Here is a 23234-nt window from a genome sequence, read left to right on the forward strand (position 1 = left end):
CAAAAAAGATTTATAGATGCGTGTTTGTTTAGTGGTTAGGTTTTGCTGGGGACAGAATGCTGATTTGACAGACACCACACCACATCAGGCATTTCAGTATGCAGCTGGTCATATATTCTTGAGCTGGGTTCGTTCAGCCTGGAGAAAAAGAGGTTGAGGGGTGACATTGTTCTCTACACATACTTGAAAGGAGGTTGTAGCTGGTTGGGTTCTGGTCTCTTCTTCAGTACCTCCAGAGCCCAGGCCCTGCTGCCTCCTGTTGTGATTCTGTCCTGTAGCACTGCCATTGTAGCTCCCTGTCTGCCCTCCTCCCCACAGACAGGTTTTCCTCTTTGAAATCACTGCACTGCTGCTGTTCTGTAGCAGCTGAGAGGCACTGCCTGTGCCATGTGCTGTGTGCCCAGTTCCCGTGGTGCCGACAGCCAGAGGCTACTGCAGGTGATGGGCTAACAGAGTGCTGCTGGAACCAGCAGTGGTCCAAAGGTGAGATCCTGGCTTCAGGCAAAATGCCCATTGACGTCAGCAAAGTCAGCATCTTACTCAGAGCAAGCAGTCCAGAGGCTGAAACTGGGTAGCCCTCTCAGTATTTCTCTCTGATTTCCCTTGGCACTGATATGTATTTTATTTTTTATTTTATTATCTACAAAACTCAGTAAGAAGCAGCCTTTTGTCCCATGAAACTTTTCAGCATGCACAAAACATTTGAAAGCAACTGTGAGTGGAACGAAGTACTAGAAACAAAGTAAAATAAATTTTACAAAAAAAATCTTAGGGTAAGCCAGGTGTGAGAAGAAGTTCAGAAGTTCTGATTTACTGTCCAGTAGATTTGTGACAACTACAGCAGGCAGCAGCACTAAGAAACAAATGCATAATTAAAGTCATTAGGAGGCACCAGCATTATTTCTTCAGAGAAAAAACTGTTACAGAAGAGCCTGTGAGTGTGTGCAAAGGTTTAGTCAGTATAGTGCACTTGAATTTTCAAAATGTTTTAATGAGGTTGTCAACAGTTTCTAAAGAAGCAAAGATGTCTTGTAATCAGGAGGAAAAACTTTTTATGGATTAATAACTGGAAAGCAGTAAAAAGATATGATTGGTTTAGTGGTGGAGAAAGGTTTTCTGAGAAGTCCCTTAAGGATCTTTGTTGGATTCTGTGCTATTTAACTGTTTCCATAATAACCTAGAAAATACTCAATGGATTGCTAATAGAAGGGTATTCAAGACAGGAAAAACTAAAAGCTATAAGGCTACAAGGACTTTCAGAAGGCTTCTAATTTACTCTTTTTTGAGTGAAAAACTGATTAGTTGAGTCTCCATCACTATGTGCTCTGTCCACGAAACTTCACAGATTATATAAATGTGTGCTGATGATCTCCAAATTAAGCAGTCATGAAAGCAAAGTAGGAGTTAGATTTTCATGAGAAGCCACCACTAAATCTGCTTTTGTATATCATGCCACATGCAGTTCTGACTACATTTTAGAAAAGACTTCATAGTAGGTGAAAATGTGTAGAGAAAAGCAACAAAAATTATCAAACACATGAGTATGACTTCTGTAAAATGAGAGACTAGACAAACTAATATTTTTCTGTCTGATTAGAGACCTCTACTGGAGTAGTATAAAGTCAGGATTGGTATGGGGAAGGTGGTTTAGGAACAGTTACTGGCAAATTCTCGTAATTCAAAACCAAGGGAAAGATTATGTCACCATACCTAAAATAGAAGTACTGTTTAATCAATTTTAATCAATGTGTAACAATGTTGCAAAACTCCCAGCCATGGGATCTTGCAAAGGCTAAAACCAGAAGTGAGCTCAAGAGCAAACTGAACATAATCACAAAGGTTAGGTTCAATGTTTGTTGTTAAAACGAGGGGCAGACCTCCAAACTTGCTCTTCTCCCCTTAGCATTCTTAGGGCACATGTTGATATCAATTGTCATTAAAAAGGGTGGGAAAGGAGTTGAGAAGAGCTATAATTATTGCTGTCAGCATCTGTTTCTCTAGTAGTGTCAAGAAGCAAATTCAATGCAAACATTTTTAATCTGTCTGCTGTGATACAGAAAATAAGTATTTATTTTACTTAACTTTCTTTTCTTTTTTTTTCTTGCCCCTGCTCTTTCAATAGACACGCCTTTATTTTTCTTTAAATAGTCTTTATCAAGCTGAGTGTTTGATTTATATCTATTTTGTAATACTGTTTTTCACCTTGTCACCTTTGCTGTTTGTACACCGGTACAGAATGTCTTTCAGTTACAGATTATGTGAAAGGGCTGTTCTGGCCTTTCTTCTTTTCACATTTCAATTTTCTCTCTCCTTGCTTCTGTAGATGCCCAAACCCCCAACGGAACCATCCAGCCAAATGTGCCTATTGCAACAACCAGGCCAGTCAGAAGGAGTACAAGTCAGCCTCTCATTAACAGACAGTGGTTCATGTGAGAGGGAGATGGATTTAGCAGATGAAATCTCCTTTGTTAACAATGATGTGTTTTTCTCCAGGTTAGTGTTCTTTTCTTTTTTTTGTTTGTGTTTTTCTCTTTGCTTGTTTTGTACCTGCATCTCTGGCTCTGGGTATTTTGAACACTTGCACAGGATACTGGGGTGTAAGATAAATTAATGTGCCTTTTCTGGTTGAATCCACACACTCCAAAGACAGCTGTGTGCTTTGATTTGCCTCTCCAACATAAAATTTCAAACATATGAAGGTAGCCTGCTTGGTGAAGGAGTGCAGGTGGACAGGTCTGATCTACAGTCAGGCAGTAGAAATTACACCAAGCCCAAGATGCAACCAAAATGTGTCTCTTGAACAATCAAGTGTATTTGATCTGCCCAGTTTAAGTCTTAACAGATGGCTGACTTTATTCTCACTCTTAAATCCAAAAAGGAAGGGACTTTTGTGGGGTTTTCTCTTTCTGGCAGAAATTGTGCTACTGGCAGTACTACTCCATTCAGACAAGAATAGAAGAGTATGTGTAGAGTATCTGTACAAGTATCCTTGTGAATTTATCTATGAGAGTCTATGGGTGTAAAGCATCTATAAAAGTATCTATCTAAAAGAGTATTTTGAGTTTTGATTGCTGGCAGATTGTCTGTTAGGGGAACAGGTAGTGGGCATTTTGCTTTCTTGTAAAGTCCTTCCCTGCACATCAGGCTGAACTGGGATCTTTTCATTACTCTCAGGATATTGAATTGAGCCTGCCATTCTCTCTCCTCTTGTGTCTAGTGCAGCACATGAGGGATTCAGGTTACTGTGGGAAATTGCAGTGTGCTGCTGAAATACAGAATTGGCCTGATGTGGGAAATAGTGCTATTCACATGTCATGGAACAGAACACTGCAGTGTCCCAGCACACCAACCAGGAACACAAAGCAGAGGCAGTGCTGCCAGACACGTAGCTGAGTGACTTCACTGTGTAAGCAGGAGATGTGTGCTATTCTCAGCACCAGAGCAGACAGTTTACGAGACAAGTTAGCAAATTATGCACTAACACTGGATTTTGGTTCATAGTAATGGTGGTGAAGCATAGATGTTGAATTTGGTTTCTAGCCCTTGGCAGGCACGCGTGCTCTTTAACTCTTAGCTATGTTAGCTGCGTGTTTCACTCTCCCCAGGCTTCCCCAGAAATTCTTGCAGCCAGAACTCATGAAGTTTGTTTACATGGCTTCATCAATCCAGCTGCTTTTCACTGAGATGGATTACAAATCAATGATCAGAACAGGTCACCTGGCAAATTGGAGAAGGCAATACAGTTCTAGCAGCTAGACAGGGCCAGGCAGGTGGGGCTGTGGCAGAAGTTCCAGCCTCTGGTGTTGATATTCTGGAGGCTGGCAGAGAGTGTGCCTGTAGTCTGCTGTGTTCCCAGGCGTAAAGGGAAATGAAGTGCCCAAGGGTTGAAATAAAGAACTGCCAGGTCTCATGTCTGGGAAGGTATGTGATGTACTTCATGAGGTACCCCAACAAACTGCCTTTCTTTTAGGAGAACAGTCCCCAAACAAAGTAATTACTTGCTGTAGGGAATCCTGCTTTCCTGTCAGTGTGTAATTGCTTAGAAGAGTACTGCTGGAGTGTGGGACAGTTGGGCCAGTGCTGGCACAGGACATTGAGCACCAAATGAAATTTTTTGTAATTAGGCAGAAGCCTGATCTTCATGCTTGGGCCTTGGGTTGAAAGATGTCCGCATCTCTGATTTTATATGGGAAAATAATTAACTGTAGAAATTAATTCTCTTGTAATCCCATTTTGTTCAAGAATGCCCTAGTTTTCTGTCATGTCACATTTCTGTACATATTTACCCAATTGCATTGAGTATCTATGCTGCCGTTTTCTTTCTGGTACTTTTTTGTCAGTGATCTGCTGCTGCTGCTGCTGAAGGAGGAGTAGGTAGTGTTTGCTGTTTTCTTCCCAGCTTCAGGCTGGCGGGTTGTTGGGCAGGATAGGGTGGAGAGAAGGCTGTTGACCAGGGGAAGAGCAGAGAGAGGTATTTAGCAGACCTGACATGCTTGGGGACACCTGTCTGTGCAATGGGCACAAACCTTGATTCCCTGGCATCAGTGTAGAGCTCTGATATATCAGGAGTGGTTTTAAGCATGCTTTTGGCAGCATTGTGTTACTGCCATGTAATTTAAGCCCACAATGAAGTATTACCTGGTGTTACTTCAGTGCAAGGCTATTAATAGGAGTTTTCACCTTTTTCAGCAGGAGGACTCTGGCATCTGACCTAGATTACAAAGTGCTTTGCAAACACACTGCTATTCTTGTTGGGGGGTTTTGTGTCACAAGGTACCAACAGTTCTAAAATAAATCTTATCATTAATTACATGTAATTACCAGATAAGTTTTAGTGAAACTACTGTATCTGCTCAACTATGATATGATCTTTGTTAGAAAAGAATAAAGGTTGTTTTTGGCAGTGATAGTAATTTGCTGTTTCATGAAAACGCCTGTGGTTTGTTCCCTTTCCATGCTCAGATACCATGATATGGGTGGATTAGAAGAGGATGAAGGGCTACATAGAACAGAAGATGCAGAATTCCACTTTTAGCAGCTTTACAAGTGTGTCAGTGAAGAAATAACCACACACATGAAGTCCCTAAGGCTCCCTCCAGCAAGGATTGCAATCTTCAGTAAATTTTCCATCAGTTTCATTTCACACTAGAGCCTTCAGGGAGAAACTAAGAGACCTCTGGTTGATTAGTGATTTTTAATGCTATTTTAAATGCCTCTTTATATGTATCTTCATATAGTTGTCCTTAAAATGAAGATCCACATATTAAGTAGCAACTGCAGTTGTCTTCTATGACTTACCATTTTTTAAAAATACTGAAAGTCATGTTTTGCCTTCTTACAGGTATGGTATTCCTCATTGCAGGAATTTTTTGAGGGTTCTGCTTTCATCTGAAATATGCAATACATCACTTGCAGTCAAAACATTTCAGAGCATAAAATCTGTATCACCTTCTGTTCACAACAGTTATCTTAAGAAAATGTTATAAGTTATGTTATTCTTTTCTGAACAAAATAAGTGGATTAACTCTATATACCTGCAGTCCCCACTAGCACATAATGCATGTGTTGTTTTGAAAATTGCCTCATTATTATAGCTGTATGCCAAGGGCAAACTGCTAATTATGCAGCAGCAGAAAAGCACACCTGTATGCAGCTCTTGAGGAAATTCAAAAACAGTGTAGAAAGAGAGAAAGGAAGGAAATAGAGAAGGGGCAGAAGAGATTGGTCCTCTGAAAAAGTGATTAAAGTCTTTAGGCAGTATGCAACCTGTTGCTTACTTCTATGAGTCTCATCTCATTTTTGCAAGAGTTCCTGTGCAGAACTTCAGGGCCAAACCTCCGGAGCCTGGGAGCCACACACATCCTTTGTCTCTACCTCGATGAGAGCCGCAAGACGCACACTGCAGACTCAGGGGCTAGGGCAGGCAACAACTTCTGGAATGGAGAGTGGGCTGGAGGAAATGGGGAGGGCCTTACCAGACCTTCAGTGAGAGGGGTCTGGAATGGTCCTGCAGCTCTGTGAAGCTGAGAGTCCGTTTGGGTCCCTCTTTCTGTCTCTGTCTAGAAGGAAAAAGTCTGCACAAAGCTCTGGTTCATACATAACTGCAGCAGGAATTGGCATGATTTTAAATACTAAAACTTCAAATAACTGCTTCAAATAATACATTCAAATGGCTTTTACTTCAGGGTTAGATATAGTAAGACTTACATGGATACAAAGGTGGGAGAACTTCTTGCAAGCAATTCTCTTGCCTTTTGTGCTAAACTTTGTATACAAGAGAAGAAAGCCTTCAGGAAGGAGGGAAAATGCTTCCTGCAGTCAAAATGTGAAGTAGGGGATTGAGGATGGTGAACATAAATGGCTTTCCTGATACTGGCTCAGAGGTGCAAGCTGTCTGCAGACTTTGGTTGACACTATGCTGGATCTTTTGTCCAGGAAAGGTCACTGAAATATGCCTTGCTGTTGAACGTGTCTATCCTAGCACTTGCTGGAGCTGCATCTCTTTGCGTTCCTGGGACTGTTTTAAGAGGGATCCCTCAGTGGGAGAGCATCCTGCTGTTTGTGGTGCTGTTAGGCTCTGTGCATGGAAACATCAAAAGAGTGAGCTGAGTACCCATCCTTGCCTAGTGATGGTTGGGTGCCGGGCAATGGGAGCCATGTATAGCAGACAGACTTTATGAGAAACACTGTGCAGCTCCTCAAAGCCACAGCTCAGAGCAGCCACAGCAGCTGTTCAGTGAGCCAGCCTTCTGCATTTTGTAGCCATGTCTTTGTGTGCCAGAGATCACAAATTCCTGTTTGTGTCTGCCATCACAGCTGCAATGAGATTTGCCAGCAGAGATAACGCTGTGCTGGCTTTCTAACACGTGCATGTTCTCAAAGAAAAGGTTTGTTTACACATCAACCTTTTGTTCACAAAAATCCTTATATCTGGCCTGTGTCCTGAAAATAAAGGAACACGTGCCTAGTAGCGTGGTAGCATCCCTAAAATAAAGGGTTGGTTAATGTACCCTGCTGTGCCTTCTTCTTAATGACGCTGTGTATTTTCACTGCTAGTTACTGAGGTATGAAAACACACATATATTTGTACACTGAGGAGTTTGTGCTTACTGTAAACACTTTCCCTATTTATTAGCTTTCCTCTTAGCAGCTGAGGTTTAAAACCGAGGCAAGCCAAAACTTATCATTATTCTCTGGCATGTGATAAGAATTGGCCTGTTCTTGCCAGAACAAATCAAACAGGGGGGCTAGTGTTGTTTGCTTAGCTGACTGTTTTTGTTTAGGTTTGGGGTTTTTTTGTTTTTGAAGTCTGTCATGCCAGTACATTCAGTCCCCATCAAAAGTAATAATTTGCCTTACCACTGGGGAGCCTTGCTGCCTGGTTTACATAAGGGATTGCAGCCAGGCAGCAGGCAGGGCTGCCCTGATTCTTCAAGAAAACGATTCAAGAAAGGGGCAGAGGTCTGGAATGTTGGTAGGGAGGTGGTAAGCGCCGTTGCCTTTTGCATCATTCGGCATGCGGCAGCCTCTGGCAGGCCCTGTTCTGAGCCCTCAGAGAGAACGTTTTACATAAAGTGTTGTTGCTTTTTGCCACTTTCTCTCTTTAGATTGTGTTGAGTTAGTTTTTCCAAGCTGACTCATTTAACTTTGCAAGTACATTTGTCTCCACCCTCCTATGCAATCAATTCCCTTCTTTCTTGCATTGTGGGATGCTGGCAGCAGGAACTGCCTTACATAATGAGCTGTTAAGAAAAGCATTTAGTTTTCTAAAAACACAGTCACAAAGACATGTGATTTCTGTGTCTCTCCAAGGCAGGTGACTGTGAATGGAAAATCAGGGTGTGGCTTGAGCTCTTCCTGGGCTCTTCTCCCCTGTCTATAGCCCAGATGTAATAACAGTTACAGACTCATGTAATTATGTAGATTTTTTCCGTGCAAGTCACCTGGGTGGATTTCAGTGTACTTTTCCAAGTGTTTGACCTTTCTGTTCCACCCTGCACAGGTTACTCGTTTAAATTAGGTTTTGTCCATCACACTATTCTAACTTTCCTTTATAATTTTGGCCATTTTATCTTTGTCTCTCTTTGCAAGATTTACATGGTGATTTGCAAGATTTATGGCTTGTGCGATGGGGAGTATTTTGAATCTGATGCCCTGACCTGTGCCACAGAAGTGGAGATTCATCTTGTAAGCAAGAAGAATCATATGTGAAACAGGGACCTGGTGACTATTCAAGGTGGAAGGCACATATGCACTTTTATTGTCATAATGTGCATATGGAAACAAAAGTTCTTTCAGTCCATGAGCCAAGCTAAGCCATATTTGCTTTTCCTGTTTCCTGGGACAGCATCCAGCATCCAGCAGCCTTGGAAATCAGAAAAGGACTATAGTAAATTCACAGTAATTACTAACAAAGCTGGAAAAAAATTACTCCCTTTCTGTACCTCAGGCATCGCTCTCTCAGCTAGAAGGATTCTTTATTTTGTTATTTGCTTTTGCTGCGAGGAGGAAGTCCCTATGTCTCATGAAGGTGATAGCTTTCTCATTCAACTGGGTCACATAATAGATGTGCTGAGAAAATAAAGGACAAACATCTGTATGATTTTTAAGTAATTTTTGAACAAAAGAATACGTGACCTTTTATTGGAGAACACACAATGAATCATAAGGAGTTTAGGCTAACCTTGGAAATCTTTGTGCTCTTAATATTCATGTTTACATAAACCAAGACACCCATCACTAACCTGTGTTTCAAGCAAGTAGGGAAGAAACAAAGCCTCTGCACTGTGACTAGGCTTATTTTTGCTTCAATAAGTAAGTAGTTCCCTCTCCTGTAACTTCCTTAAGCTGTGTGCTGAAGTGCCTGGTCCATTGTTCAGAAGGGGAGGCTCAGCACAGAGTGCTTTTTTTTCATTAGCTTTGCAGAGCAGCAGTTTCTGACCACCTGAGGCTGTGAGTTATTCCTTCCCCTGTGGCTCTCCAGAGGGAACCTGGGCCTGTGTCCTGCAGGCAGTCCCCACAGGAAGATCAGCAGGCAGAGGTCACTGGGTTCTCAGTCAGGTTTGTTTGCTGCTGCAATTTCCCGGTTCAGCTGGGAGAGCTGTGCATTGGGACGTTGTGTTCAGCACGTTGCAGCGTAGGCTGCTGGGTTCAGCTGTGACTTCCTATGACACACATGTATATTTTTATTCAAAGTGGTCAGCTGGCTGTCTAATAAGAAGAGGCTGAGCGTGGTATGGCAGAGTTGTCACTCACTGCTGCTGTCACTTTGCTTGCATCAGTTTGGCTCCGAGCTGTTTCAGCTTTGTAAAATCCTTCTCTTTCATGGTCAATGGCCACCAGAGATTTCCTCTCATTTTATCTGTTGTGAAGAGTATGATCCCAAGCTGACTGCTTATCTACAAATTGCACTTCTCACATTGGCTCAGTGCCTTCCTCCCGGCCAAAGAGGGTTGCAGTTAGGAAGTGTGAAGATAGTTCTGTTCCTGTACCAAAGCTTTTCTTTTCATTATGCACCTGCTGAAATAGTGTGTTTGTGCTAGGGATGCCTGCAAAGAGAGGCCACTAGGTAGTTGCAAAGAAAAACCAAAAACCATTTGGTTGTTCATGACTTCTAGTTGTTAAAGCTTTGACAGGACTCCTGGAAACAAAAGATTCCACCACCGATTCCTCAGGTCCTTTCACAGTCTCAAGCTCTGTACATTCAGAAAGTTTGAGTCACATAGGGAGGGATTAATATCTAATAAAATAACAGTTTTATTTTTCTGCATTGTGGTTAGGAACTATCTAGCCACTGTAAAATGATTGGGAGCACTACAAACACTACAACAGATTTTATAAAATGTATAGATGTTTCCTTCAAAAAATCCCATTCTGAAACTTCAGAAAATGTCAAATTGAAAACAAAAATAATTCAAGTGGCCCCTGTTCTAACAGAGCTATTGACCATCACAGAAAAAAAGTTTCCTCTGAAATCTTGTTAGCTTTTGCTGGATATATGCTCCTTGAGTAGAAAAATATGTTCTTTTCCCAAGACGTGGAAAAGAACATGAGATGGTTGGGAAGTTGAAAACTTACAGACCCTTACCCATGTTGTTCTGAACATTCTCGATAATGAACTCATGTGCTGAACTTGTTTTCCTGCAGCATCCACTTGTGCCAGTCCTGACAGGAATGTCCTGCAGTGGGACAGAAGGGTGTTTGCACAGCCTGGACACGTACAGAGCAGCTAGGCTCAAAGCTGATGTTGCAAATGAGGGGCACAGCAGTGAGCTGTGCTGATTAAGCCCGGTATCTCTGTATCTGGCTGTGCATAAACAACCCTTTGTTGTTTCTTGCTGTACACACAGCTGGGCACAGGAAGAAGCCCCAAGGCTGACCCGAGAGGACTGTGTTCTGCTCAAATGCTGTCAGGTTTTAATGGATCTGGTCACAGTTGCCTTTTAGCAGGACCTCCCTTGCTTCTGTGGCAGATGCATCTTGCAGCTCTAAGCAGAGAGCTGGAGTTATTCTCACCCATCTCACTCTTGTTTTAGCACTTCCCAGCCAGAGTCCATCTCTCCTGCCGAGTCATCTTTTTCCCACCAGCTCTCCCGGGAGCCAGGCCGGCCACTGGGGCACTGGTGCAAAGGGAGGACTCCTTTCAGTCACTTTGTCAGCTGGAGAAGAGGAGCTATTCCTGGAGGGTTTTTTCTGGAGGGTGACTCAGCCAGACTGCCTCCTTTGCCAGCACAGACAGCAGTTTATCTTTCAGTGGAGTAAAAAGCCACGTGCAGCAAACGTGAATGGCGTGGCCTGTTCTTCTGCTTTCCTCAGCCCCTTCCCATATCCTTGTTTTTTGTGTGGACTATAAGCATGTCACTTGAAGGTGCTTTAGGAAGCAGGGAACATGAAGGGTGCAGAGGTATGGATTTCAAAGGATAGTAGTTTTGTAGAGGATTGGAAGGACGTTTTTGGAAGATGGGAAAGTGTAAAAACAGTGACATTTTTGGTAGGTAATGTAAATCATTGAGGGAGCACCAGGAACTCATTTAAATTTTTTAAAACATTTTTGCTAACAAATGAATGCTTGTTCTTCATAATTTTCAGTGACATTTTCATTGGTCTGAAACAGCTGGATTTTAAAAAAGCTTTTGTGCAAGCAGTTTTATAGAAAAAACAATTTAGTGTTTTAAAGAAATAACAATTTAGAAGAGTGGGAGAAATTTCATTGGCCACTAAAATTTCGGAATTTCATTAGATTAGCAGAGCTTTGGAGAAAGCCTGCTTTGAAAATAACCTGTGCCAGACTGGACTCCTGCTTGTTTGCTTGCTCTCCCATGCTCTGGCACTTGCACTAACTGGTGCAGATGAAGAACCTAGTGACCTTGTCACTCAGCATGCTTTTTACCCTGTTCCCACAGCAGATTAGCTGGCACGACTATTCATCACTTGTTGCTTTCCCAGGAAACCCTTTAGGAACCTACTCCCAATCCTCCTCCTTCTCCAGGATGGAGGCCAAGAAATAATTTCTGGGCTATCCCATGGGGTGAGAGTCCTTTGGAGCAAGTTAAAGCGGCGGGCAAGCAGGTGTGGCAGTGCTTGCAAAGGACACTGCTGTTTAATAAAGGGAAGCCACAGCAGCAAATCCAGGTCTCCAGGGAGCATGCAGTGTCCCTTGCAATGGGAAATGAACTTTAGTGCTTATCTGTTGGGTGAGATCAGGAGTGCTGAGAACCTGAAGCTCTGAGAAGCTTTCAGTTTGGTACTTTTCTCTTGTCCCTGCAAGTTTAAAGAACAGTTCTGGAATATGTTTCCTCCTTAACAGATTTTAAGTAGCTTAAAAGGTTTAAAAGGTAGTTTGGCTTCTGAGTTGCAGGAGGGAACAGAAAAGCTATTGTGCAAAAACCAGTATATTCTCCACAGATAGGCCAACAAGGCCTGTATTTCTATGCCAGTGCAAAAAATAAAAGGGGTAAAATGAGGTCAGCTGAGAGCATCCTGCTCCTCTTTTGGACAAGAGGAGTATCAGTTACAAAAATAAGAAAGAAAATTCTGCAAATTCTATCTAGACACTTTGCATATGGCTTGGTGTTCCCAAACAGAGGCAACTGAAATTTGTAACATTAAAAATTCACTATAATTATTGGTGAATTACATCAGTAGTTAGATATTCTCACCACTTTAAAATGTCTTAATTTCTACCCATAATTTTCTAATCTTTGACTTCCAACCATTGAGTCTTCATCAGTCTGTGAGTACTAGGTCAAATATTAATGTTTCCTGCATGCACCAGTGATTTTCTTTAAGAAGCACTAAATGTGTGGGTTTAGTTTTTGTGCGCCCTTCACGTGCTGTCTCTTAGCACTCTTCAGTTTTTCACAACTTGCTTGGAAATGGGAATTCTTGAACTGATCAAAGTCTTTTGTAGCAACCAACCCAGCAGGAAATACAGACATAATACACCTTTTCAATGTAATACCCATATAGATGTCTCTGAGGATGATGATGATAATTTCTTCAGCCACACAGTCACACTGGGCTTGTAAGCATGATCTTGTACCTCCATCTTGCACATAGTTCCCAGATTTTGAAAGTGTTAATGCTGGCTTGCACACAACATACATAAAAACCACCAGTTTACATGAAAATATACCAGTATGCATGCATAAAAATAACCACCAGTATAATTTTACGTTTACTTGCAAATCATTGAAACATCCTTAAGTGAAAAAGGGATGAGCACTAGCTTTGCAAAGTCACCATTACTACTTTTAAACCTTTCTGAGAAGTCCCCTTCACTAAATTATGTTTTTAACGTATTGGTTGGTCTTTCTTCCTGTTTGTGTCCTTTTGGAGGGGAGCCTTTTTAATTCTGCTTTGTTTGGACTTGAAGGCCACAGTTCCAAGCACAGTTTCTAGTTACATGTGACTTGGTTATTTCATATGTGCACACAGGTCTTCTGGCTTGCAGGAGATTTTCCAGGGTATTTATCATTTATAGTGGCAGATGTTCATATGCATGGATACTTTAAAGAGGAAAATGTATCTGTTAATGTAAGTATGTGTTCATAAATAATGGAATTTTAAATTTTGCATTGGTAGTATTTTGAAAAGTACATTCTGTAATTTTCAATCTGGCAATATCTTGCCTTTGCATTTCATGTTTCTGCCTGAGGGAAAATATTGCGTAACTTAGTAAGCATTGTGGGAATAAATTGATGGTGTTGAGTAGCATCCTAAAAGCCCTCAGATTTTGTCAGACCAGGAAAGATTGCCTTTCTTTTCTTTTTTTTTTTTTTTATTTTTAATTTTTGAATAGTGTCTGATTTGTGTATGACTGTGCAGTGAAGCAAGGGATAACTGTTTTTCAGGAGGCAGACACAACCATATCCTCACAAAATCCATTATTTAGATCACATATCTTGTATCCTCTGGTGCTGCTCACAGATCCTCTTCTCTTGTTGCTTTATATGCTGAGAAAATTACTTGGTGTGCAGCAAAGTATGAAAAGGAAAGAAAGAGGAGAAAGCACTTCTGTAATGATGATTGACAGGAGACTTCCTTCCCAAACGTGCAGTTGTTCTTTAAACTTTGATGGAGAAAAGTGATTGTTCATATTTAGTTCCAGCCAGTATTTTTCTTCCTTTGTTGAAACTCTGTAAGAAATTTACAAATCAAATAGTGTGAACACAGGTGTTGCCTTGGTGTAGGTGCTGAAGTGTGGCAGTATGTGTTGGTATTTCAAGGGACTTTGTCATTTTTATTGTTATTTGCTGTCTATTTTCCCTAAGTGTTCTCAATACACTAGGGAGCATATAGTCGGTGGAGAGGATGCTGTGCCTGTCCTGAGAGAGGGTTTTTCCTCATCCTCTGTTTCTGTAGTTGGTGGTACCATAAAGGGCTTCTGTGGAGCATTGTTGGTGCCAACAGATGAGTTTGGCCTTTCTGAGTAATACAAATGCAAGAACTAAATGAACTTGCAGAAGAGGTTTTGTCTTCCTTGTTTAACATGGGAGAACAAATGCAACAAGTACAAGCAAATCCAAACCAAAATGTTGTATAATCCCAGGTTTTATGTCTGCTAGCCCAGCCTGAGTTTGTGCAAGTTAAAAAAAGGTATAAGAGGGCAGGGGGAGGGTAGGAATTCCTGCCTCTGACAAATAGCAAGTTGATATTACCGTCAACATCTGTGTGAAGGAAGTGGAATTGTTTGGAGATAAGCTTTTGTCTGCCTGCTTTGTGCCACAAATAAATCACTTGTGGTCCCTACACATGAACAGGAGAGGTGAAGAAATAAGATTTGTGTTCTTGTTTAGCAGCTGAGAGATTCAAAAGGCCCTTTGAGACAGTGTGAACTGACCTAAGGTGACATGCATCCTGTACTGCTACTCTCACCAGTGGTTGGCCACAGTCCTCAAAAGGAGTTTTAAAAATTTCACTCTGACATTTCTCCATGTTAAAATCTTTTGTTGCAGTGTCTGCAGCTGCTCTCAAAGTATTTAAAGCTTTGGGAAACAAGCAGTGCTAGCAACCAGATAGCATTTTTTCAACTTTGGTCACCTTTCTTCCAACAGCTGCTGAAGTTGCATGCCAATAGGTGCAGGGAAACATGAGCTCCTGTACCTCTTCTTTGTTATGATGGCTTTGGCAATGCTGAAGGAGACATATGAGGATGCAAAGGAGAAAGCCATTGAGGGGACTGCAAAAGAAGAGAACAGAAACAAAAGGTGGATCTGGAGGTGTTGAGGGCACAAGGAGCCCTGCAATTTTACTGTTGGCATCTGGTTAATTTTAGCATGATGCCACAAGCTAACCTTCTTCACTGATGCTAATCCATAAATTAATCTTTCTGGTTATTACAGCATCTCTTTTTGTTAGTGAATTCTTTGTCAAGGAGCTTAATACTTTTAAGTTTATTTATACAAGCAAGACTCATGGAAGTTATGGCAGAATAGCTAGTGTATAAATTCATAGTACAGCAGCTATTTGAGTTATTCCACTTCTGTTTATTCAGCAAGCTGCTCTGGAGAACCCTGACTCCTTGCCTATGTAGATGAGTCCTTAGTTAAATGTGGAAAATTAAGTTATTTTAATGGCATCCCGATGGTAACACTCAGTTTGTAGAAGTGTAATAAACTATGAATAATTGTGTGTGTATAAAAAAAAGACTGGCCAGGAAAAGTCAATTTGATTTATTGTCGAACTGTGAAATGGTACAAGATGCTTTTGTTTTATACTGAAGAAGTTTTTAGTATCAGAGTAAAATCTTTCTCTCACAGTTTTAGTTGCTTATGAGCACATATGGTGCATTTAATTTAACAGGAATTCATCAAGATACTCACTTAATTGTGATGGGTAAGAGCAGTCCAGATCCATGAGGGCAGAGTGCTTTATCAGCACTGCTGACTTTCCTAAAAAGGGGCCCTGTGCTGTGCCTGGCGTGACTGTCACAGCAGAACAGGCCTGTGCTGAGGCAGTGGGCAGAAGCATTACTAATGCACTTCTTCCAGTCAGCCAGCTGACAGGAGCAGATATTAAACAGCTCAGGGTACTGAAGCAAAGCCACATCTCAGTTGACCCCTGTGTCTCTACTCCATGCCGCTGCTTTCTGAGGCTGCAGCTGCCCACTGCTCTTGATTTCTACAGAAAATGCCCCTGCTGGCAAGGGTCAGGATCTGATGGGCATCCCTGTGAAGTGTCTGATACCCTCTGCTAACCTGTGAGTGTTGGCTGCTTCTCCAGAAAGCTGGTGTGGCTCATGTTTAGTTTGCATGACCTACATATCTATGGAAGTGTTAAACGTACAGGTACTAAGCTCCTGCCACAGCTTTCTCCCAAGCCAGTACTAATCCTCACTAGGATTGAACGGGGTGGTACTTCCAATACTAACTTGAATTTTTGAAGATTGACACGTGCCATTATGTTTGTACCACCTAAAGTGTTGAAAGGACACTCTTTACCAGATTAGGATCATCCCTTTCCCCATGGCACAAAGTATGCAGTGTAATAACATTGTTCACAGGTAGAGTAGCAGCAGAAGTGTTTCTGTTCAGTGTTGGGGGAAATTGAAAGCAATTCCTCAGGCCTTCTGGGCAGAGGAGCTGCAAAGGTGGAAAGTAAAACCCTGGGTATGCTCATTCAGTAGCCATTAAACGTTTCCGTGCAAGACCTCAGTGATTTTGTGCTGTTCATTTTTGAAGGCTGCTGCGTCCCGGTAAGTTACACATCCCTTGTGTGCGGTGCTTTTTCTAATGCTCTTTCCAGCCTCAAAATTCTACCCAGTGGAATGGTGTGATTTGTTGTTTCAGAGCAGTATTTGGTCAGCAGCCACAGATGTAGAAGCAGGAGTACTTGAGAATAGCCCACTGGGAACATGAGTTCGGCTCTGCAGTTGTGTCTTCAGATATCAAGGAAGAAGAGTTCTCTTTGCAGTGGGTCAGAACTGGGTGGCCAGCTACAGCACAAACCTTTCAAACCGCGGTAGTATGTACCGCAACACGAAGGGATCAAGGTCAGAGGTTTTGCCAGCCCTGCTAGACAGCGATCTATAGTAAAGGTGTGCGGGGGCAGAGCCAGAGCAGCACTGCTAGAGTGTCGTGGAGCTTGCGGGGCTCTGGGTGCCCGGGGCACCGTGCCTGCCTTTCCCGGAGCGGCGCGCCGCTGCGGCCGTGGGGAGGGAGCTCGGGAGAGACTGCATTGCACCCTGGGCGAGTTTAGAGAGAAGGGCGGTGGGTCACTGAAAGCGATACAGAAGACCTTGTGGGGTGTTTCTGTTGAAAGGAGCCATTAGCCCTGAGCTTGTGGCATCTTATGCAGGCCCAGAACCAACTGGACATCAGAAGCCGCTTTTGGTTAACCTGTGCCTGCCAGGCCCGGTGGGACGAGCAGGGGCAGGGGCCGCGGCGGGTGTCGCAGCTGGGGGGCCGGGCCGGGGCTCCGGGCGCTGGGGCGGGCCGTCGCCAGCCGCCAACCCGGGCCCGGCGGCCCCTTCGCCCCTCCCCGGGGCCGGGCGCTCCCCGCGGCCAAGCGCTGGCGGCGCTGCGGGCGCGGCGAGAGGCGCGGCGGGCGGGCGGCCGGGCGGGCAGCGGCTCCATGGCCAGCATGGCGTGCGAGGTGATGCCCCTGCAGAGGTACGTGTCCGGCCGGGGCAAGCCCGGGGCTTCTGCCGGGCTGTCCGGCACGGGGGAGCCGGGACTCGGACCCGCCCGGGAGCGGGGATGCCCGCTCGGGAGTGGGACACCCGGCTGTGCAACAAGTGGGGCTGTTAGCTGATCTCCGGGGGTGGGAGATGTCCGGCGTCCTCGGGCGGAGAGGGGGATTCGATGTAGCGCCCCGACATCCCCACAGCGCTCTCCGTGCGGGGTGGGAGCGGCTCTCAGGGGCAGAGGGACCCCGGCGAGCCCTGGGTCTCCGCCGGCCCCGTGCGGCCGGGCAGTCCCGATCCCTCCGGCGGCTGCGGTACTGCGGTACGGGAGCGCGGCCGGGCTGCCCCTGCGCACAGCCCACCCCCGGCTGGCAGCTCACACACCCAGCCTGCCGCAGCACGGGAGAGAGGTTTAGTTTTCGGAGAAAAAGGGCTGGGTGTTTCCAGGGTGCCGACGCACACCTCCCTTCAGCACCAGCTGTCAGCAAGTACCTGTGCTGGCATGTGCTCCCGTCACACTATGGCAGGGACAGCTGCAGTCAAGCTTCTGAAATGGCAGGGCACAGACCCGCTGCGGGGAGGTGTGTACACAGCCCTTTCACTGGGTCATCAAATTCTTATTTTTACTTTTACTATTCGTTCAGTTCTCAAAATTAAGCAGTTCATATCTCCCCTAGTAGTATTTGAATGGCCTGAATATCAATCTTTCTGTAATCTACGAAACACTAAATAAAAAATTGACTGTGCCATTTCAGCACTGTGGTGGTGCTGTTTCAGCAGAAGCTGCAGAGTTGCTGCTTAGTTGAACACAATAAAATAGTAACTGAAATTGCTGCCCAAATTGCTGCCTTGTTGTTGCCTTGATAAAGTGCAGGTAGGTGTGGAGAGTCTCTTTGGCACTATTGCAGTCATGGGGTTCCATGCTGATGACTGCAGAGAAACAGAAATATGGTTTGAATGTCTTAAAGAAGTGGTCACGGTGCATCATTTCTATTTGAAGGACCAGTCTCACATAATATCTTTAACCTTTCAAGGATCTGACTGTCCTATCAGTGGTTGGAACAAGTGGTTGTTATTGTGCTCTTGACTCTTCACCCCAGGGGAAGATAGGTTTCACAGGCTGGCTCTAATTAATCTCTTTGTTGTTGCAAGGACTAAGTCTCGATCAGTTAGAGATGCAGTCAGCACTTCAAAAATGAGGCATTTTCTTCAAACTCCATTAAGCCGTAAGCATGGTACAGAATTGCTTTTGACTTTTTCAGTTAAAATAATTCATGCAATTCTGGCTTCTTTTCCATCTCCTTGATCTATTTTTAGGCTGTGTATACTGTACTTTTTAGCACCTTGGTTTTTTTGGCGCAGATTTCCAGATCCCTTTACAATGGCATTTGCCAGGTTGCACCTTTATTTTCCTGTTCTTCCCTCCCTCAGGGCAGAGTTTCGCTGGCTTTGAGCATTTTTTGTCAACTTCAGGAAAGCTGATACCTCCAGTATTGGTTAGTACCAGCATGGATAGCACTCTGTTTGTGGTTGCTGTGGGGTGGACAGGCTGATGTTGCTGTTCCAGCTGAGGACAAATTGCAGTACATGGTTCCTGTTACTGGGTTTAATCAGAGTAGTAGCACCCTTCAGGTTCTGTGATTTAGCACACATGCCAAGCTGAAAGGATCTGTCTTTCCCTCTCAAGAAATGGAATGAGCTGCCTGCAGTAATCACACTTGGGTCCCTTTCTGGGTGAGTGAACTTGCTCCTGCCCACCTCCTGCAGGTGCTCTGCTCCATGCTCTCTTTAGGTCCATGAGGCTGGCCCTGCCGTGCCTGCCAGCACAGGAAACCCTCCTGTGCTGAAGCAGTAAAATGTGTAGCTGGTGTGTAAAACTTGGGAGAGGGAGAAGGGCCCTGAATCTGCCAAGATATGTGTGAGCTGTGAGTCTGTCTTCCAGAAAATCATACAAGGTGCTTGCATAGAGCCATATGGACTATAATGGTGCCACCCTATATATAGGTGTCTGTGGAAGGGCATGTGATGGGTATGGTGTCCTGCTGTGAAAGAGTGACAGTGGGGATGCCAGGGTTACGTTTCATTGCAAGGGAAGAGGTGGAGGGCCCAATGTATTGAATCCTCACTGCAGTAGGTACTATATTGCCACTATATTACTGGTGAATGTCACATGGATTGCATCACTGATTTTCCAACAACTTACTCACCAGTAATTGTCTCGTCTATTACTATTTGGTACCATCTTTTCAAAATAGCATTAGCTTACTTTGGTATCCCAGCTTCCTAGTTAAGAGTGTTACTAATGCTGTTAATGCATGTTTTGATTCACGTATTCTAGCTCAGTCTATTGCAGATTTAAGAACAGCTGTGCAAAGCTGAGGCCTGTGGCTGCCTTTGCCAATGATATCTACCAGTTTCTGTAGGAGATAAGAAAGGCAGGTACACACTTGGGCCTTGTTTGTGTTCAGTGGCCCCTGTTGCTTAGCAAGTCAAGGTAGTGGAAGAGTGAAGCCATCACAAATATTTTTAGCAAGTGCATCTGAAAGCAGTAGGGAATGTGACTGGTCCGTTGCTAACCTGTACAGCAGCAGTTGTCTGGATTGTTACCAGGATTGTTTGATTTACCTTATTGGTTGGTTCATTTGGGATCTTCCACAAGTTCCCAGCAGTTTAGCTCGAGAACATTGCTGTATTCCACCACCTTTTTTTTTGTTTGTTTGTTTTGGGAGGGGCGGCTGCTGCGTTCCCTTTATCACATTTGTGAACATTTTTGTGTGTAAGTTGTACATAGGTAAATAAGTCTGATCTTTTGGACTTTGCTATCACTTTCTATCCAAGGTACTGGGAGTGCTTGACAAGCCCTAATGAAGTATATTCTGGAATATGGATGTGAAGTATGCTCTCTGAGGGTGGAGAGAACTTGAATCTAGTTTTTTCTTTGTTTGCTTTGGGTTTGGGTGGGATTTTCTTCTGGTGGAAGAATGAAGAAAAATTTAAGCCTGTGGCTCTCGTCTTCTTCAGGTCATAGCTTTTTAGAAAATGCTATGTAATTTTCTTGTCTTCCAAGCTCAGATTTGACCCTGTCTAGTCACAGCTGTGACATGGTGAGTGTAGGAGCTTGTGGAAGCTCTTCCTCAGTACCATTGGGGTGGAAGGCTCTGACTAAAAGAGGAAATTGGTGTGGAAATTTTTTTTGGTGTTTGTGTCTGGAGTGTCCACCTGATTAAGCAAGAAAATATTAATATTTGCCTAAAAACTGGCCTCTTAGATACATTTATTTGAAGTGTGCAAGCTTTTAACAAACAATCCTGAAACTGAAATCACTGGTTACCTGGTAACATTCTTTGCCATTATAATGCAACAGGTATGTGTGTGTTATGCAACAACTTCACTGTTAAATTCTGAGAAGAGGTGAGACTTTGGCTGGTACATTCATTCTGCCTCTTTCTGAGCTATTTTCTGGTTTTACCCTTGTGAGGACCAGTGCCAAACCACAAGTAAAAGACAAGACACTGCCCCATCTTTCATCATAAGACCCAACTAGCTTAAGAAGTAAAACAACAAAAGTGAGCTGTTTAACATTGACGTCATTTTATAAAAGATAAACATATTTGCAATCTAGGAGGATAGTAAGCAGAAAATAATTACACAAAATTATGCTGTCAAGGGCTCCAGGAAATTCAGGTATGTTAATATAAATGGAAAATCTGCCTCTTGCTCACAGTGGCACTTAATCAGCAAGAAGTTCTGCTCACTTCAGCTTGCCATGGGATAGCCTATACTTCCCTGATCTCTAATGTTGCTTTGAAGTAGGAGGAGGTGTGCAAAAAGCCTTCAGTATACTTCTTTTCTTATTCAGGTAATATGCTTCAATCTCAGTGCCTCCTCACATGCAGCCTGCACAGTTATGCCTCTGGATAGATGCCTGTGCAGTGTAATTTGTTTGAGAGATCTTTAGGAAAAACATGCTGAAGAAACAGCTTTGAGGAAGATGATGGGATCCTTTGGAGTTTAATATTTAAACCAGTTCACCCACACCCAAGTAATTGGAAATATTTTGCGTAGTATGATATTTTTGCAGAATACATGAGTTCAGAGTAAAGGAGCTGAGTTGTCAGCCTTGGATTTTGACATGTGGCTCATTTGCTGAGTAGCTTACTTAATTTTCGGTGGTAGGCATGGTTAGATGTAAGCACAACTATTGTGAAGACTGGAGATAAATATCTGAAACAACACGTTATGGTTTTGACTTATTAAAGTTACTCTTGAGGGAAAATGGAAATGTTGGCATGGAAATAACTCTCACAGGAAAATAGCTGTTGAGCATTTGTTTTTTAGATGGTGCATATATGGCATTCCCTCCTCCCCCTCTGTTTAAGGATATAGAGCAAGGGTGGCATTGCTCAAGGATTGAGGGTGGGTCCTGACTTTAATGATCACCATTGTATCGCTGCAGTGTTATGATGTTAGATTAAATTTATGGTTGATCTTGCATCAAGGATGGTATTATTCTTTCTTCTTTTGCATAATGCGCCTCAATATTTATTTGAAGGAAGTTTATTTTGAAGGATTTATTTGAAGGCAAAAGCTTGTGTTGCCTGCTATTTCTCATTTGCAAAAACATTGCCTTTTACCCACTGCTGTGAAGCACAAGCTATGAGTAAATAGCTCTATTGAGAAAATAAGCATGCAATAAATTTTCATGAGCTGTTTCAATCTTGCAATTTTTTGCAACTTTGAAATAACTTTTATGAGGAAATGATTTGGGTGGGTGAAGAAGTGCTGAAAAATTTGTGAATAAGATGAGACCTTCAGCAAAAAGCACTACTGTGGCCTCAAAATCAATGTTTCTTTGAAGCTGTTTATAGTGTTGTTGGTGTTGAATGTCATAATAAGTAAATAAACAATACTGTTAAAATTCTCAGTAGTTGCAAAAATTGTATGTCTTTTAATCCAAGAAGACTTAGGTGTTCTGAATGATGAGAAAAAAACCAAGAGGGAGATAAATTTGAAGTCTTAAGAAGTCACCCAAACATAGCCTTCCTTCTCCTCCCTCTAAAACCTGCATTAAATTTTTATATCATTAGTAATTTGATGTCACTGAATTTTTCATTGCTTTTTTGTTTGATTGCATTAAAAATAAAAGCAGCTATTGCTTTACATTAAAAAAGTATTCTGACTAAAAACCAACTGCATTTCTTTCAAAGTGGAGAATTTCTGTGGTGGAATCGAAAGGGAGCCATTCCCTTATCTAACATTTAAGGTCAGAACAAACAGAGCCTCTGGCAGGGCATTAGCAAAACATGACCTTGGCTGAGCAGCAAGACCCTGCCAGTGTCTAGGCCCTTCATCCCTGGTGCAAAATGTTGACCCATGAGTCAAAGTACATTTTCATAATTGTAAAAGAAAAAGAAAAAAAATCCAACAAAAAAAACCCACAAAGCCAAAATCTGGAGTATTTTTTTAAAATTTCATCGACTAAATGTGCCATTTAAGTTTTGAAAAGAGATGTGGAGTAGGAAAGCAGCAGTAGCTTTGTAAGGGAGGTTCCAGTGCCAGGAAACTTAGACAGAAGAGCTGCTGCTGGTTAAGAGCAGATGAATCGAGGAGGAAGGACCCTGAGCCACTCTGAGCTGCGGTGGGAGCTCAGGCCAGCGAGGAGAGGGGCTGAGACACGGGTATTCCTTATCCTAAATAAATTGGGAACTTTCCATCTAAATGGGTGTTCTACAACAGGCTCAGCACCTCCCTTATTCTGCCTGCAGGGCAAGATGATTTAAAGGTTGGACTTGTTCTGAGAGGTCTCTTTCACTCTCAATGAATCTATGGTTCTATGAGACATCAGAAAAAAAAGCCAAAAACCAAACATTATTACCTGTTTGAGAATGTGAGGAGTGAATATAACATTGCCTGTAGCATTCCTGTTGCAAAAGAGGGAGGCAAAAAAGGGTAACTCTCCTTCTGCAGTGGAAATTCATCATTTTACAGTTAGACTTCACCCAGGCTTTCCTATTTCCTTCTTCAAAACCAGAAAGGATGTGCCTGATAATCCCAAGATGTGCTAAATTAACTGGTGGGCTAAACTGGTGTTCCTTCCAGTCTGACAAAC

The 23234-nt window shown here is 43.0% G+C and overlaps 1 protein-coding gene across 7 annotated transcripts in view; it reads left to right on the forward strand.

Annotated features, from left to right (window-relative positions):
• FAM13A (family with sequence similarity 13 member A) overlaps positions 1–23234 on the forward strand; it is a 117687-nt gene that overhangs the window by 44207 nt on the left and 50246 nt on the right. For 4 of the 7 annotated variants that reach the window (XM_084204843.1, XM_084204845.1, XM_084204844.1 and 1 more), the window contains exon 6: positions 2324–2493. In XM_084204843.1, the coding sequence (XP_084060969.1) occupies positions 2324–2493 (170 nt within the window). Of the gene's footprint in view, positions 1–2323; positions 2494–17047; positions 17112–23234 lie in introns of those variants that run through there. The other 3 variants (XM_084204847.1, XM_084204848.1, XM_084204849.1) reach the window with 3 other exon arrangements.

The sequence above is a fragment of the Fringilla coelebs genome (assembly GCF_963513975.1).
Source record: "Fringilla coelebs genome assembly, chromosome: 4".
Lineage (NCBI taxonomy): Eukaryota > Metazoa > Chordata > Aves > Passeriformes > Fringillidae > Fringilla > Fringilla coelebs.